This window comes from Coffea eugenioides, chromosome 7, assembly GCF_003713205.1.
Source record: "Coffea eugenioides isolate CCC68of chromosome 7, Ceug_1.0, whole genome shotgun sequence".
In the NCBI taxonomy this organism is placed as follows: Eukaryota; Viridiplantae; Streptophyta; class Magnoliopsida; order Gentianales; family Rubiaceae; genus Coffea; species Coffea eugenioides.
Genome location: NC_040041.1, coordinates 27,897,656 through 27,915,905, shown reverse-complemented (window position 1 = coordinate 27,915,905; position 18,250 = coordinate 27,897,656). Strand labels below are relative to the sequence as shown.

The following is an 18,250-nucleotide window of genomic DNA, read 5'->3' as shown; positions in this document are numbered from 1 at the left end:
TGGTTTATTTCATCATAAAATGACACCGTTCCACTTATTCTGCTTCCAACTGATTTGTCTGATCAGTTACATAAAACGACATCGTTTGCTGACTTAATTTCTTCATCCTAACACTTGATCACTAATCAGTCTAACCTACCTGCAGAACCCAATTCAGGCCTCGGCTGGGTGCCCCGGCCACTGTACCACTAGCGAGGTAAAAAGGGGTAAAAGCGTCTTAACATCATTTCTATTAATTATTGGGAAATGATCATACTAGTACCATATTGTTTTCTTTTCCTTATCGCAAGTTTCCGTAGAACTATATATAATCCATAATAATATTACATGCCAATCAGATTCCAAAAATGGACTTTGAATCAGTGAAAAGATTGCTAGAGAAAGAAGGAGGCCCATATGAATCAACAGTGGATTCTATGCCCCAGAGATACTTTGAACCCTTTGTAGTTCAAGGCCTCAAGGTTGACCTCATTGAACGGGGTCGTATTGTCTGCTCCATGGTTGTTCCTTCTCGTCTTCTGGTAAGATCTTCCTTTTTCTTTGGTGCTACTGAATTTCCGAATTTTGATGCGTTTTGTATTAATTGGTGTTGTTTGTTGTGATAATTTTTTTTGGGTGAAGAATACTGGGACTTCTTTGCATGGTGGGGCGACAGCCACGCTGGTGGACATGGTGGGTTCAGCTGTCATATACACCGTGGGGTCTCCGGTGACTGGAGTTTCCGTTGAGATCAATGTTTCCTACCTGGATGGTGCCTATGTTGGTGTATGTAACTCTTTCCTTTTGCCTGAAATATATCATTTTTTTAGGCGTCGTTTCGGTGTCGTTATGGTGTTTGCGCTGTAATTTGAATTGGGTTTTTGTTTTTATAATATAAAGATGCGTGTCTTACGGATGAATTTTTATGTGGGGCAGTTGTTTTTGCTTGTTTAGGTGGATACTTTTTTGCCATTTTAAGCTTTTGATTTGCAAATGTCAGCAAGTATTTTTCAATTATGGAAATGATTTAGGAAGGAAGAAAAAAGAATAGTATAATGGTAATGCTTGTCTTGATTCTGGAAGCTTTGCGAATTTATGATTGAAGGTATCTGATCACAGTGTTAGTGCGTGAAGTAGGCAATCTGATTCTGAATGGATGTAATAGTTGATTCTGTTGAGACTTGAAAGGAACAAACAATGGAAGGATCCTTGAAATGTAAAAACTACAAATTGGCAACACTTCTTTGGAACTCTTAGATTATTCAAGGTCAGTTTATCCTTTGGTAGTTGGAAGAGTCCATGTGGTTGGCATAGCATTTGATCTACTTTCAGATTATCTTAGTGAAGATTCCTGTTGCATGACAAACTTTTACTTGTTCATCAGTTGACTTGCTTGATGACCTGAAGGGCCACCCTAGATTAAGAATTTGCTACTTTATGTGAAAAAGTTTGACTCTCTTTCAGATTGTCACTGACACTTGCTAATTCTTGTGCCCTGCAAGCTACTTTCATGATATGATAATGAATTACTCATGAAGATCAGGAATGAAAAAAGACTTGTCCGTGGATGACTATTTAGGCTTTTCTTTTGGGTCATTACTCATCAAGCTCTGGCACATCATCGATCTTTGCAGGAGAACTTTGACAACTGGAACTGCAATACTTCTAATCTTCCTTATTTTAACGCTTGAATCTTGTTTTTCCTCGTCACATAAAAAGTTTGGCGAAGTTGGATTTACAAGATAATGGCATTGATACAATTAGGTTTTAGCTTCCTTTAGCATGTGTTTATGCTGGTATTGGGATTCATTTATCTGGGTTCAAGATTTGTGCTATTGGTTGGTTATATAGTTACTTGCAGCTCTGGTTTGTCAGTTGGAAAAAAAATTCTTTGGGAATTATTTCTTGCCATTCATCGATCTGGTTTAGGAGAAAAGAAGTAAAGATGGATCCTTGTGTTGACTTTTAAATATTCTGAATTGCCTTCTTAACATTTTCAGATATCATATTTTAGTATTGCTCCTTTGGGCGACGGTTTGGTCCCATGCTGTGCAATATCCCCAAGAAATCTCTGATAAAAGTGATGATTATACGTTTATATAAACCGAGAGCTTCGTTGTATGACAACTTAAGGCTGGGAGTTCATGTAACAAAATCTGGTTGAAGAAAGAATTGTCTATAATGATACTGATGCATGGATTGTTTCGGTATAAATCAAAGTTTAGTGACTACGTCATTTTGAAGATACTGAGCGTGCTTTTGGCTGGAATGCATCTCCACCAGTTGTCTGTTGCATTTGCATCAACTATTGAATGCTCCCCTCCTATTTATAGTAGAAATTCTAGTTTGACTTAATGCATAGCAATTTAAAAAACAAAATTTCCTATCAGGGGAGGGGTGGGATTTAAAAAGCGGAGAGGGGGATGGGGGATATGAACCCAAGACTTCTAAGACCTCAACCTTAGCCACATGACCACAAGGCCTCCTTGGCAATGCATAGTAATGTCAAGAAGTGAAGAAAAGGCAGATTGGTCATATCTAATTAATTGTTGTAACTATTCTTCATTCGTTTAACTCTTTTACCTGAATCTCTATTGCATTGAAACATTCAAGAACATGGAGAGCTAATTGGCAAAGATCCTAACAATTGTGCCACTTTTTGCAGTTAAAATATCAGTTTAGGAATACTGGGAAAATTCAGCTTTGGGAAATGATAGGTGACTGTGTAGGTGAAACCGAACCTGTTGCGTCTGGCAGATGTATTTGCTTCCGTTAGGCACTTTTAGAGGTACACGTAGACTATAGAGCCAGGAGTTTTTGGAAGTGAAAGAAGTAGCCTAATTGCTGTATAATCATTCTTAAATGCACTTTTGGAGTGCAAAGTTGATGCACTCAGCCTAATTTCACTGGAAATACACGAGCTGGATTGAAAAATGTGCAAGTTTTTTGAAAATGACTAGGTGTTTCGCATTTTCAGAAAATCCATCACCATGGCTTTATCTTCTAATTTCTCATTAATTTCTTGTCCACTACTCATCTTTCTTTTTGACCAATTCAACCAATAACCATCTTTTACTGTTTTGTTGACAGACGACGAAATCTGTCAAATGGGTAAAAGTGAAAATGTCTTACCGTGCATTTCATTTTTATATCGTGGACAAAGAATGAGTGATCCTCCTAACCATCCTCCTACTCCCCCCCTTTTCTCCCCCCAGTCCTCCATCTCTGCTTTATTGCCAGACGGAACCTCTTATCTCTGTCTGTACTCAAACCTTGTCATTGCTTCTTCTTCTCTCCTCCCTCCAAAATCAATCTCCTCCTAAACTCCAAAAATCTCTCCAGGATTGCTTAGTATCCTTTACAGTTAAACCCTGTTTTGAGAACAAAGGAGTTGATCCCGAAGATTTTAGTTTGAGCAGTCCAGCAAGTTTGCTGTATCCTTCAAAGACTGCCTTAAACAATCTTCTTCCTGTGCTCAAGAACTGAGAAATATTTTCTCAGATTTCCAGATTGCAGATGCTAATTCAGAGCATGGTGTTAATTCTGATGATTCTTTCTCTGAGGAGGATTTCCAGGGAAGCAGGGAACCTTAGAACAATTGTTGATTGTTAAAACTTTTGGGAGCATTTGGATTCAAATACAAAGTAAACTGAAAACATGCAACTCTTCTGAATACACACACACACACACATATTTGTGGGCTTTCTGAAAATATTTTGGTCTTTTGCATGCTACATTTACCCTTTTTTTGACCTGCAAGCTAATTGTACAAGAGCAGATACCTTGGTTAACAATTCTCTTTCCTGTTTCATTTTGTGAAGTTGTATAGAAGAGAATAGCATTATCAAGTTTGGGTTTCTCTTTTTAATAGATTATCTTTGGGAAATTAGTACAAAATTCACTCTTTTAGTGGTGGATTTTGATCTTTCAAAGACCAAATCCTTGCATGCTCATCTGTAATTTTGAATTTTCCATCACTCTACTATAAGTGGTAGTTTATTGTGTTGCAGAATTTCTACGTGCATATAGAGGGGCTGCGCGTATGGTTTATCTGTGCTAGCCTAGTGTTGCATGGATGAGTCAATGGATGTTGGAAAGATTAGCTCAGTTGTTATGGTGGCTGGTCAACAAGAATACAGTGCCTAATGCTTGAATGTTGAAGCGAATTTAATTGCTTAAATTCTACTTGGTCACTAAGACAGATTTATCTCCCAAAAATGTCGTACGAATATGGTAGTCTTGCCATCCTGTGAGTTAAAACAATTTTTAGCTTGCAGTCATGCATGGATAAACTTAGTGCTTAGAGCCCAGTGTAGGACAATAGGTTCCTTCTTCTTTTTTATGTCATTTAGAATCCTCAATCATCTGAGGAAAAGTTCCTAGATCAGTAGAGATGCCTCAAGGTGTCAAAGAACTAGATCTCACATACTAAAAACCCTGGATATGTGGATTGAGGTGCCTAATGAGTAATAGTCGTTTGGACACCTAAGGATATTATGAAGTTATTAGTTAATAGGCACCTCCATAATAAAGCCTATTTGAATAAAATTACAATCTGTACATGAAGACCTACTTTTTCATTCATAAACTTTGGCGACCTATTTCAAGAGAAAATAACTTTCTTGGTCAGTTTACCCCTGTTGAGTCATTAATGAAGGATTTGAGGAATGCAGCCCTATGAAATTGCATAATGGTGGAAATAATGCCATTCCATGTGAATCCAACACCATATTTACATCACAGAATTTAATCTACGTTCTTGGTTGTGCCACAAAGAGATCTGGTTGTAACATGAAGATAATGCATTCCTTTTTTCCTTTTCTTTCTTATTGGGGATTTATTCTTCTATCGTTTTCAATCCCTTTTGGGGCACAAATATGGGCTGCTGGGTAGGTTAGAGAGAATAGCTTCTTCAGCTTTACAACTGGAATAAATGATGAGTAACCGAGAACAAATGAGATGAATATTTTGGATCATAGAAAGTCACTGAAGGCTTTGACTATAAGAATATCTTAAGTTTTCTTCTATAAACCATTATCGATTCCAAAAGTCATCCTTTTTTTTTTGTGAGTTTGCATGTCTGGGGCCCTCTTTTTCCCAAACAACTTTAAATTGAGTGTATCACTATCTTTATTTCGTGCTATGAAGCTGTAGTCCATATTTACATTGTAGCTAGTAAAGTGCCCAAATTTGGAATCAGATCATGGCCTGGTATGTCGAGATTATTCATTGAACTGAGTGGAGGACAGAAAGTCTTAGATCTATACCTTTTCAATATTCAAAGTAAAAGGTGAAACTTGACTGCAAACGATGTGAGTAAGAGTTTTCTCATCTATATTGCCTTTTTGATGTTTTTGCAACTTATTCATAATAAATATCTTTCATTGATGTCATTTATGTTGATATCCATGGACAGTATTATTGTAGGTTATGCTTTCCTGAAAGAGTTGGTTGGTCCCCAGAGATCTTGACTCACATGGTTACAGCCTTTTGAGTCTCAGAAAATTCTGCAGCATAGGCTAATTGAATGATTAAATTGCTAGACATTTTCATAGCAATAGCTGCTATAGATTGTAAGGATATTAGCTCTTTGAATCTCTCTGACTATTTGCTGAAATCTACCCATTCATAGCAATTTAGGATTGCAAAACTTGTGGTAAATTACAGCAACATCTCTCAAGATTCATCATATTTATTGGGACCTCCTGTTCTGTTTCTAAAACCGCATTGTGTGTCCTCAAGTTAGTTTGGAAGATTTATAGACCATCTGTAGCTGTTAACATCAAAAAAGCATTTTATTTAAGGTCAGGAGTTTCCTTTCAAACTATTTGGACAGATCATCCTGTATGAAACACAGGCAAATTACTATGACTGCTGTTTTTTGAACAGGAATTGTTGACCAGGGAACTAAGTATAATTTGAGAAAAAAGATGGAGAGCCTATAGTTATGACAGACCTCAGTTAATGATGTTCCAATCATTCTATAGAATTACCGGAGGATGAGGTTATAGAATTACCAGAGGATGAGGACATTGTAATAGTTTAACTATGAGCATTTCGCTGGCACTTTTGACTGATGTAACTAAAAGCAAGGCCTTCTACATGCATCCTTTTGACAAGATCCAAGTTCCACGTCCATGTTTTATGTTTAGTTATGTTGCTGGTAGTTGTTCTCTATCCTGGTGAAATCTTCTGTGAGTTTCTAAAGCTTCATTTGTATATAGCATGACATATACATCTGCTTGAATTTGTTCAGGGTACACTCGTACACTTTTCTTGATGACATTTGTTAGTTGAAGCATGGTTCCATAGGCAGAGAACACTGGTATCAATACCATTGTTGCCTGTACCTGCTCAGTTTTCCTTCTATAGAGAACTCTACCAATTAAAGTTACATTGATCTTCCCTAAAACTAACTGTTATGGTGGTTGTATTTGTCTGTTTCTTGATCTATAATGTCTTGCATCTCTGATTTATTTGAATCAATAGATGTTAAGATATGCTTGGGCTTAGATCCAGTGGCCTTCTAGATTGTTTAAATATGATAGATTTACAGTGCTGAAACTAATATATGATAACAGGAAAAAGATAAACAGCTAGCAACCTGCCATGTGTCCACCTTGCTGTATCAAGGGTAAATAAAACAAAAAATATATAAGTTTGGAAACACCAAAGCAATCTAGAGGAGGAGGAGGGTTTGTGCTATCAATCCACATTTTGCTTGGCACAATTACTAGCGCTAAGTGATTTGAGGCATTGCTAATTCCTTGAACTTGGCTGCATGTGGACAGAGCGGATGCTTTGGTGCTTGTGCTAACACCTTATCTCTTGAAAGGTGGCTGCATTTGCTGTTGATTATGGTGACTACAGCTTAATACTGATGGTCATTTAGTAGAAAGGATATCTAAGGTTCAGGTCTCTTGATTTATGGTGCTTGCATTTCTTTCTGTAATCTTGAGAGAGGTGAAAGAGAGGATATCTTAGATTTCAAGGGTAGATGGTGCTATTTACTATGAACTTCTTTCTTTACATGTTACTTTCTCTCTGTGTGTGTGTGTGTGTGAGAGAGAGAGAGAGAGAGGGAGAAGGGCATCATAGTTTTGATGGTTAACTGGTGCTATTTATGATGGTGACATACCTCATAGATGCATTTCAAGGTCAATTTTACTAGATTTTATTGTGATCTTCCAAATCTATAATGAAGTGGCGAATAGTTTGTTGTCTATTAGTCTGTCTTTGTAGCACTTGATTAATTTCAATAATTCAGCTTTGAGCTACCTGGTACAATATACTAGAATGGATTTCTATGTGAATTTGGGGTTTCTCTACTGGTCTCTCCAAATGACATTCCCATTTATCATTTAGAAATTTAGGGTAGCAACATATAATGCAACAATGATGGTTTGTTTTGGTCAGATAAGCAACATTTTCCATAAAGTCTTTTCTCGATGTTCTGGTGTTTAGAGTTGCCTTCAAATTTTGGAAAATTTATTCCGCCGCAATAGCTTTTCTTCTCTGGAGTAAAATAACTTCAAGAATATTTTACCAGAAGTTATTATTCTCATAATACTGCTTCCTCTTTTTTGACCAAATCAGGCCACAGCTAATCTCCTCCAGTTTTTTCCACCAATTCTTCTTCCTCCACTCTTTCTGATTTCCTACGCGCATCTATAAATTCCTCCTCACCTTCCTGCACACACGTGTATTTATACAAATTTAGAGATAGGGATATCTTGAGAGATTTGAGCTGATGTTGGCGCTTGAAGCTCCGAATTCTTTATTATTGTTGTCTGATTGTATAATTTCTGAGATGGGAGTTTTGGGTTCGGGGCCATGTCTTTGCTTGTGGTGATACACATTTGAACTTTGATTGCTTGAGCTTGTGGTGATACACATTTGAAAATAACTAAGCTGTGTTCTAATATCACAGCTATTTTACCTGTGCATTTCAAGATTTGAGATTTTATGCTGTTGAATGCTGTCTTGTATGACACTAAGTGCCAACTACTATTATTAACTTATTATAATGGTCTTATTATCTTGTTATAGGGATGCTACTTAGGGTTCTCCTTGTTATTTTTGCACAGTTAAATAATATTTGTCCTAATTATCGCTTTTGTTATTAAGGTTCTCTCTGTTACCAGTGCATTTCAAGATTTAAGGCTTTTTGCTGTCGAATGCAGTCTTGTATGACACTAAGTGCCCAGTACCATTATTAACTTATTATAATGGTCCTATTTTCTTGTTTGTGGGGATGCTTCTTAAGGTCCTCTTTGTTATTTTTCCATGGTTAAATGGGTGGTCCTTCGATTATCAACTCTTAGAGTTGCCATCATTTTTCTGTAATAGAATTCTAATGTAGATATTTATCTAATTATCACTTTTGTTATTAAGGTTCTCTCTGTTACCAGTGCATTTCAAGATTTGAGGCTTTTTGCTGTCGAATGCAGTCTTGTATGACACTAAGTGCCCAGTACCATTATTAACTTATTATAATGGTCATATTTTCTTGTTTGTGGGGATGCTTCTTAAGGTCCTCTTTGTTATTTTTCCATGGTTAAATGGGTGGTCCTTTGATTATCAACTCTTAGAGTTGCCGTCATTTTTCTGTAATAGAATTCTAATGTAGATATTTATCTTTTCTCTTTTGGGCTTTCTGTCTTTTTCTTTTATGCCATTTCTTCCTCCTCCGAGATGTTATCTTCTATGAGTTTTGGTGGCTTTCCCACCAATGAACCTCCTGAGATGCCTAGCTAGTCTGACAATTGAATAGAATTCAATTCGGTTGCTGTGACATCTCCATTTTCTAACACGGAGATATTTTTTCTTTTTGACAAATTAACAAGGAGAAATTCAATATCTTTGTTTCAGGATGAAATTGAGATTGAGGCAAAGACATTACGAGTTGGAAAGGCAATTGCTGTTGTCAGTGTTGAGTTGAAGAACAAAAAGACAGGTAAAATTATTGCTCAAGGGCGTCATACAAAGTACTTAGCTTTATCAAGCAAGTTGTGAGGAACCCGCTCTTTCATACCTTGTGCAATATTGACGGCAGAAGTCTGAATCTCAACTTGAACAAGAAACTTTCATGTCTATTGAAGGCTACGTTATATGTTGTATTCATTCAGGTTCAAGATGAATTGAACTTTCATGCCCCTTCCAAAAAAAAAAAAAAATATTCATGCAAGACTACTACTTGGTCATTTTAGTATAAATTCTTGATTAGTAATACTTCAATTCCTTTCAAAAGCAACACCGCATGATGCTAACAATCAAGAACTCGCTCTGCAGATAGATGCTTAGGTCCCCGTATCTTCTTCGAAAGGAAAATGCTAAATCTTGTTTTCTTCAATCATGGTCTAAATCTAATTTCTATATTCAAGAGATGATGGCCACACGAAAGAATTAGTTGTCATTTTCGTTTTTAAAATATGTTTATCTATTTCACTTTTTATTAAAAATTTTTGGTGTTGTTAAGAGACTGAAATGTCCCACATTTATATTCCAGATTTCTAGCTGCATTAATAAGATCTTAGGTCACTCCATTCAATGCCAATTGATTTTGAGATAAAACTCATTTTTTTTCAATGGTATTAAGTTGGGTTTTTACCCAGTTTATAATTTTACCCATGGGAGAGGGAGTATTTTGTACTGCATTACGTACCGTAAACCCATTGCCAAGTCATGTGTGAGGGGCAGTGTTAAGAAACTAATATGTCTTGGGGAATTTTACCCGCATCTATAAAATCTTAGATTGCTCCACTCGTTGCTGATTAGTTTTGAAATTGAAGTCCAATATAATACCCGAATCCCAAGTACCTAAAGTTGTATCCCAACTATAATTTGCAGGCTGTCTAGGTTTCCATTAATTTGTTGAGTTGGGATATTTTAGTTTCAATGAAGAGTTGCATATTTTTAGATAGGAAGCTCCACGTACTGCGAGTTTTGAAGGACCACAATTAAACATCTATCCTCACGTGTTTTTATCAAGAAGGATATGGCTGGTCTTAAACTTCCTATAAATGAACAATTGCATCATCCACTTCTACCAGGTGTTGATGAAGTTGCTGCAATGACAATAATGTATAGTGGCTGAGATTAAAAAACAACAGCTAAGGAAAACAACAACAGACCATAAAAGTCATAGGTAGTTTTCTTTTCATGATTATTCTTGGTCTCCCATTTGTGTAAACCAGGAAAAAAAAAAAAAAAAGGCAAAGCAAAATGATAATTATGAAGCATGGCATGATCAAATCTTTATAACGATTTGATTAACTTGATAATTCCTTGATCTAGTCTGCCTGTGATACTCCATTACCAAATCCACAAGGTTGAGTAGTTACAATACGTTATTATCTTGAGATCACAAGGTCAAGTAACATTCTTTTCGTTGCTCTTTATTTTCCTGCTCTATAGTTACCAAAAAATGAGGAGACTTTAAAATACGGGTAGCATCACAATAAACGCAACTAAAAATCCAATATACGATTGCTACAAAACCTTGCAAAAGTTTTAATCAGTACACCTAAGCACCCTCAATTGCATGGTTGGTCATCAATGTAGATCACTGGTTTTATTGCCAAATGTTCTTGGCTTCCTACTTGTTTGTTTGGCAATGTTTAGCAAAACAAAAATGATTTATAAAGTATCTGGAAAAGATTTAGGTAACTTGGAAGTAGAAAGAGAGGCGCTAAGTGGTTGTAAACTAACTTCATTTGAAGGCTGGCTCCACCTTTTGCCGTAGACTTTCAGCCATTGAAATCCAGAGCTCGGAGGTTCACATGTTAAGCTAATTGTTTCAATTTGTGCTCCTAGATCCGTCTTCAACATTCAACTTGATTAAATCACACAAGAAGAAGGTTGGTAGTTGTATTTGAATTTCTAAAGCAAGCACAGAAAACTTAAGCAGCTCTAGTCACATACAACCTCTACTCTAAGCAAAAATGTGAGATTGACAAATGAACAAAGCCGAGGTGAAACCCGCAGAAATCACATTTTGCATAAATGTGAAATGTAAATCGATAAGAATGCACACCCTTAGCAATATTTACATCAAGATACCTTTGAAAACTTCATACTGTAAGTTGTTTAAACATATTTCAAGAACCACAATTTCCTACCGACCATCAAATTCTCAAGAAAAGAAAATCTCAATTTCCTCAAGCATGAAGTTGCGTTTAATTCTAGAAACATGCATGGCAAGTAGGACAAGAATTTACGATGCACGAGCTCTAGCGACCATTCAATTGGTGCTTCCAAAATCAGAACTAAAATCATATATGTATTTCAGCATTCCGTACCCCCAAGCTTGCCAAAAAAACTACTCAGCATACAAAACAGATGTCATCAGTAAAAAGGAATGATTGCCTAGACGAATTGGTCTGCGAGACAGAACAAAGCAATAGAGTACTTAGTCAACAAGAACCAGAAATGGTCGTTAAAAAGTCAATTTGGTTCTTGCCACGATAACAAGAGTTTAATTAATACATAAAGTTTACCTGAGCTTTTGGTGTATTTCTAGTCATTCACAGGGAGTATGTAAGTAAGATGAAAATGAAGCTTTCAGACCTCATGCATTAGTAGTTTTTTGCCTGATTTCCTTCGCACTCCAGTTATTTAATACACATTAGACAAGACCAAGATCGAAAACATTGGATTGACACAAATTAAAACAAAAAATTTAAAAGAAAATTTCATGAAGTAGAGTAATTAGTGGAAAACTTACAAGTCCAATTCAAGCAGTGAGCGGCGAATGACTCTCTACGCATGGACTCTACGGCAACCACAACTCGCAGAGAGTATGTGGTCTTATTTCTTCTTTTACTAAAGGTCGTTGTTCCTTTACCCTTTGCTAAATATGATATGCCAAATCCCAGAAGGATAATCTGGTTTGATGAAGAAGAAATATAGTGCAAATTCTCTGAGCCTGAAGGATTTCTAGAGTGGTTGAGATTGAAGACGACAAATTAAAAAGAGGAGGGGAGAGAGAGACAATGAGAGGAGAGAGAGGACCAAAAGACACAAAACCCAGCTCTATCAATAAGTACTAAAAAATATGGTATAATAGGCACATATGGGTAATATAATAACATCATCTACAGTTGGGACACAATGTACAACCCTTTAAGCATAGCACACAATTTCCTCAACACAATAAATCCTAAGAGAATAAAAGTGGGAATGTGGTATATGAACAGAGTGAATCATGGTCCATCATTGGCACCACGGCTGTGCGGGCATTTCCATAATTTGCCAAGCATATGTTGTACGATTGATCGATGCGATTAGAGCTGTGTACGGCTAATAGTTGTTTTGAGTTTGTGTTTTGACCATGCCATCCTGGGATACCAATTTTGCCCTCCAATTAATAGCTAATGAGGATAAGAAACACTGGGTTATTGGTCTTAAGATTTAGTTCACTGAATTTGGGAGCCACATTTTTGGCGGTGCAGTATGGTGAAGTAATGTGGTTTGCTGTGGCTATTTTGTGTGCATTTGATCAACTTTACCTCTTCATCAGACTATCAATAGCATCACCATAAAAGGACATTGTGTTCCAAAATAGGAAGACCTGGTTAGCATACTATGTCGAAAGAAATTTGCTTCCTATATGTGATTGCATTTACATTGCAATTATTGTGCTTCTGTGTAGACATAGAAGCTTCTCTCATTGGTAAGTTATAAACTAGTCATTCTTCTTCTCCTTATTATATAGGATTCACTCTAGACGCCAAAAGCTTTTTGTTGTGGTTTAGCTCTAGTTGTTACTTAGTATGTGGTTGTGTGGGAGCATTTTTGTGCTACTAATAGTTTGGAATTTGACATGCTGGGATTCAAAAGCTTTGTTTAATTGTACAACATCTACTAATTCTTACATTTATGCTACAACTGATTGGCTAATAAATTATTTCGCTCTAAATTCGCCCCAAAGTTATATGCAAGTACTTAGTTTGTATGAAACTAGTAGCTCTGTGCTAATCTTGACTTGGTTAATAAAGATGCTATGTCATGCTAAATACTTAATAACAAATAAAGAATTTGTAAAGATCTTACTTTTGAATCGATCTGAGCTTTGGTAATAATGCCACCTAATCTTAAAGTGGTTTTCTAGTTTGCAGTATGGTGAAACATGGTACGTAACACGTTAATTTGCTTTTTGTTGTAATAAGTGGATATATTGTTATATGACTTTCAATGAGTTAATAGTTGGTTTGAATCATATTATTATGGGTAAATAAATAAGCTGTTCATAAAATGAATCTTAATATGTATAAAAGTACTTTGTTTCGAATCTTGGTATCATTAGTCAACTAATAAATTGTTTCCTGACACAACTACAATTAATCTATAGTGTTGAAGTATGGTACTCATCTTAGTTTTTAATTGATTTGACCTTTGATAATAATTTATGGCTTGGTTTTAATAGTGTTCTTGCTCTGTATTTCAATTGCTAAACTACTGTTGCTTGAAATACTAATCCACGGTACTAGTGGAAGGGTTAGTTTTATGTTTGTCTGTGCTTATTATCACTTTTTTACTATGTTCAATATCCTTCTTTAGTTTCATACATTTCTTGATTATTTGGTGTACCTATATTTGAGTTGCTAAATCCATATTCTAGTTATATTTGAGTTACCGAATCCATATTTCATGTCTTTTCTTTGATAAGCATATATAATATTTTCATAATGCCCCTGAGAAGAAAATATGCTACATTAGAGGAACGATCGCATGAGTGAAATAAGCGACGATGTTAGCGTCCTGCTACTATATAATCATAGAAACTTGGTGGTTCTACGAAATATCTGCACTATAGAAGTAAATGCAACTCAGATTCCTGCTGAAGTTGCTGAGTCACTGTTAAATTATTCTACATTCATGTCTTGTCATGAAGAGCGAGTACTTAATGAAGTCAACCAATATGATAAAGTAGTTCAAACAAGAAATCATTAATCTAGAGAACAAACTAAAACAAGAAGTGATCATAGGGAGTTACAATCTGCAGCTCACAGTTTGGAACAGATTGATCCTAGCAGTTATGTCCAGCAAATTCAAAAAGAAGACAGCATAATCAGGCAAAAAATGGCTCTAATGGTATTCCTGTTGACCAAATGTCTGAAAATGCAAAGTTTCATGCACATAGTAGTCATGCTTTCACTAGAAATATGCTGTAGCAACAAGGTGCAATTTTAGTTGGAGGTAATGGTAACACACCACTAGATAGCGAACAGAAATATACCTACACATATTGGTAATGCCAATATCTCTCGATCTAGAAACAACATTCAATTTTCATGAAGAAGGATTTAGCCTAATGTACATCAAGATATTGCTAGAGAGCCAACTGTGTTGCCACAAGCTCCTCCATGTCATTATTGTGAAGCAAAAAGGTTTCATCTTGAACCTCCTAAGTTTTGTTATCATCAAATAAAGTGCGGCTGTTAGAAACTGAAATCCCATGTGAATTATGTTGCTATATATTAGTGACTCAGAAGAAGCAATAGAGTCCAGGAATTGTATTTGTAGTTATAACAATATGTTCGCATTTACATCAATTAGCATGCATTGTGATAAAGAGCTTAATAAGAAGTACAATGGCATATATACTTTCAGAGTCCAAGGACAATTGTATCGTATCATCTATCCTTTGACACCTTCAAAAAGAAAAAAGCTGACAAATCTGCAATTATTTTTCTATGATATAGATCATGAGATTGAACACTGGCTTTCCATATCTAGCAAGTTTTGTGAAAGCTTGATCTGTAAGCTGTCTGAGCTATTGAAAGTCAACCCGTATTCATCTTTCTTTCGTTGTTTATAAGATATATCTGATCTAGATGACTACAAGCTTGTGTTAGAATCAAATCTAACTGTAGGTCAAATAGTGTATAATAAGCCTACGGTATCACAACTTGGTGATATCTAGATAGAGTTAATAGCAACTGAACAAACCAATTCAAGATATATTCAAAAATATTTGACAAATGGCCGATCTCAAATTGTGAAGCACTACTATGGATGATATGATCTAATGCAATATCTGTTAGTGTTTCCTAATGGTAATTCGGGGTGGCATCCAATATTGAGAGGCTTTCATGACCAATAAATGGCAATTCATGTAATAGGACTTGCCCTTGGAGAAAGGACTACTACCATCAACTAATATGTTTATGACTGCAGAAGAAGTTATGGAAGTTGAAAATATTAGGTATTATTATACTAAGTTTCTTTCATTTGTAACGATCTCTAAATATCTATAAGTCAGATTAGGCATACACAATTTGTAATTATAATCAATTTGATTCTTATGCAACTATCAATAGGAACAACAAAAAAAAAAGGAAGAATGTGTCTTGCCATGAATATTATTGCTATAAATTGCATATTAGAGCACAAGATAAGTATCTATTGCTTCATATTGGTAGATTGCTCCAACAGTATGTGATTGACATGTATATCAAGATTGAGACATCTAGACTAGAATTTTACAGGATTGATGAAAATCAATATCGATTGCGCATTAAGATCTATCAGGGACTATTAGATAGTCTCTCATGAGGAGAAGCTTCAAGTTCAAACATCGGCAAAACACATAATTCTGCCTCAAAGTTTCATTGAAGGACCAAGAGATATGTACCAATGATATTTAGATGCAATCACAACTTTCCTAATCTCTAACTTAGTAACAAACTGATAAGCTTGTTTTTTCCTGACTACTAATGATTTGTAAGATGTCCTCCAAAACCTCACTGAATTCCTAAGAATGATCAGTGGTGAATATTGTCCTAAAATAATTGACAATCTCTTCTTTTACCTCTCTTTCCTCACTACACCAGGTCCTGTCCTCTCTCTGTAGAGTAGCGATGTTGCACCTTTTCCATTCGCTAGCTAAATAAGCATGGAAATAGGCTGTGTTTTTGTCTCCCTCTCTCAACCATTTAGCTTTGGCCTTTCGACTTCAATACACTTCTAAGTATCAGCCAATCTTTTCTTAAGTCCAACAATTTTGATTGCTTTTCCATGCATATTACTATTTTTAACATTCAATAATTCTTTTTTAATATTTTTTATAAGTTTTCCAATGTTTCCATTAAGGTTTCTATTCCAATTTAAGAGGTCCATCTTGCAATATTTAATTTTGTTCTTATCCTTGAATAATTTAGATCCATTACACTGCTTATTCCAAGCTTTTCTAACCACCTCCTCAACATCTTTGTATTGAAGCCATCTTCTATCAAATTGAAACCTTTTTCTCCATTTTTTCAAAGTGGATTCAACATCCACTAACAAAATTCAATGATCAAAAGTCTCATTCTATGTGACTTCATTTAGTTTTACTATGATTTTCTAGCCAAGTTTTACTACAAATGGTTCTCTCTAGTCTTTCTTTAACATCATTATCTTTGTCTCCAACTTTTACGCCAAGTCCAGGGGACTAATTCAAAGCCAAGACCAATTAAACATTTTTCTTTATAAAGTTTCTAAAGGTTTTTATGCTATTATTAGGTTTCTTGTTCCTCTCCCCTCCCCCCCCCCAAACTTTTCTTCATTACACAAAGTTTCATTCATATTCCCAATCGGGATCCAATTGTCCTACCACAACTATTGCCTATTAGTTACCATCTACCATTGTTTCTTTCTAATAGTGTCCTTAAAGTTAGCATAGATACATACAAACCACCATTCATGCATGCCATTCGATTCATCAATCAGGACTTCTATGGTTAAAAAAGTACAAAGAATTTTTTTTTAACTTTTATATTGTTTTTCCAAAGAACAGCCAGACCACTAGCTCTACCAATGGGGTCAATCACAAACACCTTATCAAAATTAATGCTTTTTTAACATTTATTAAAACATTTTTCTTGTTTTTTTGTTTCAGATAAAAAAACTAAAGAGGGGGAGTGGAGTTTCACTACCTCCTTGAGTTGGAAAGTTGTCAAAGGGCTTTTAACATCTTGACAATTCCACGCCATAGCTCTCATTGAGGATTGGGGGCCCTATTGAGGTTGGATTCTGCCACCTTTGCAGGTTGATTTTGCTCATCCTCAATTCATATTTGATTGTTTTCACCATGTATTGCTCTTTCCCAATATGATAGCAACTTTCATCATTCCTACTACACTTTCTCTTTCCATGTCACTCTAAATTGTCTTACTCACAGTATCCAGCAGAGGCTTCCTTTTTCCCACCTCTTTTACAAGCCTCGTCCAACTCTTATTTCCTTTGTAGTTTTGCCTGTTTTTCTATTCATTTTTCTTGCCAGCCTCCCTATCCTCCATAATCCAATCTGTAACCACCATGGAATTATTGGTTATGTCCTTTGAAGAGGTGATTTTTGGTGGATAGATGGACCGACCTAAATCAGACCTCTCTGAGATGAAGTGAGGGGTATCCTCGTGTCCGAAGTGGATGGCGGGGCTTCTCCCCTGGTATCACTCCGACGATTAAGTTAGTATGAGAACGAGAAAGATAATAGTATATGAGAATGAACAGTGTGTCTTACTTGTTGGGAGTGTGTGGGGTATTTATAGAGTGAGAGTGGAGGGCAGGACGGAGGTCTTATGCCGGTGGGACCCATGTCCTGCCATTACGGCTCTGCTCCCTGTCAGATGACCTGACTCTGACACTGTAGCCGCCCGGACAGGGTGACGGGGAGTCCTTTGCAGTAGCCATTAAGTGCAACAGTGCTTTTCAGATAAAGCACACTGGTCCCGGGTGATGTCAGGTGTCCTGACATCATTAGCGTGCAGCTGAGGTGAAGGTGCCGAGGTCACCTACCCGGTAGACTAGGGATTTAGCCGAGCTTAGGGGATATGCCCGAGACGCGGATGAGCTCTGATGAAGGACGAGGTGAGTTCACCTCGGGCATGAAGGATGGCCGAGGTGAGCATCCTCAATAAGCCCCCCAAGCCTCGGGAGCTCCGGGCTAGGGAGGTTCCGAGGCTTCCTTGTGCCGAAGTCGTAGAGAGCCGGAGTCCCGAAACTGCTCCGGAGGATGCGGGGACGTGACACGTGGGCGTGTCAGTTGATAGGACGTGGTCACTGGTAACCGTCGCGTCGTGAAGCAGCAGGACGTTTCGTGCAGAGGGTGTCAGCTGACAGGACGGGGCATTAATGAGGAGAGAGGGAGGTACGGTGTTTTGAATTCGAACGTGGCCGTCCTTTCGTATTCTTGCCGCCTCTTCATATTCCGCCCAAACCCTTATAAATAGGGGGGGCCCCCTCACCGCACTTCTCACACCTTTCATTTTCATTTGAGATTTGCAAG

General features: G+C 36.7%; 1 protein-coding gene across 1 annotated transcript; it reads left to right on the top strand.

The window, feature by feature from the left end:
- Positions 1–275: 275 nt before the first annotated feature.
- Positions 276–9,361, top strand: LOC113777972 (acyl-coenzyme A thioesterase 13). Its single transcript, XM_027323207.1, has 3 exons — positions 276–521; positions 622–765; positions 8,851–9,361. Exons 1-3 carry the CDS (start codon positions 348–350, stop codon positions 8,992–8,994), a joined length of 462 nt encoding a protein of 153 aa, XP_027179008.1. The 5' UTR covers positions 276–347; the 3' UTR covers positions 8,995–9,361.
- The last annotated feature ends 8,889 nt before the right edge of the window (positions 9,362–18,250 follow it).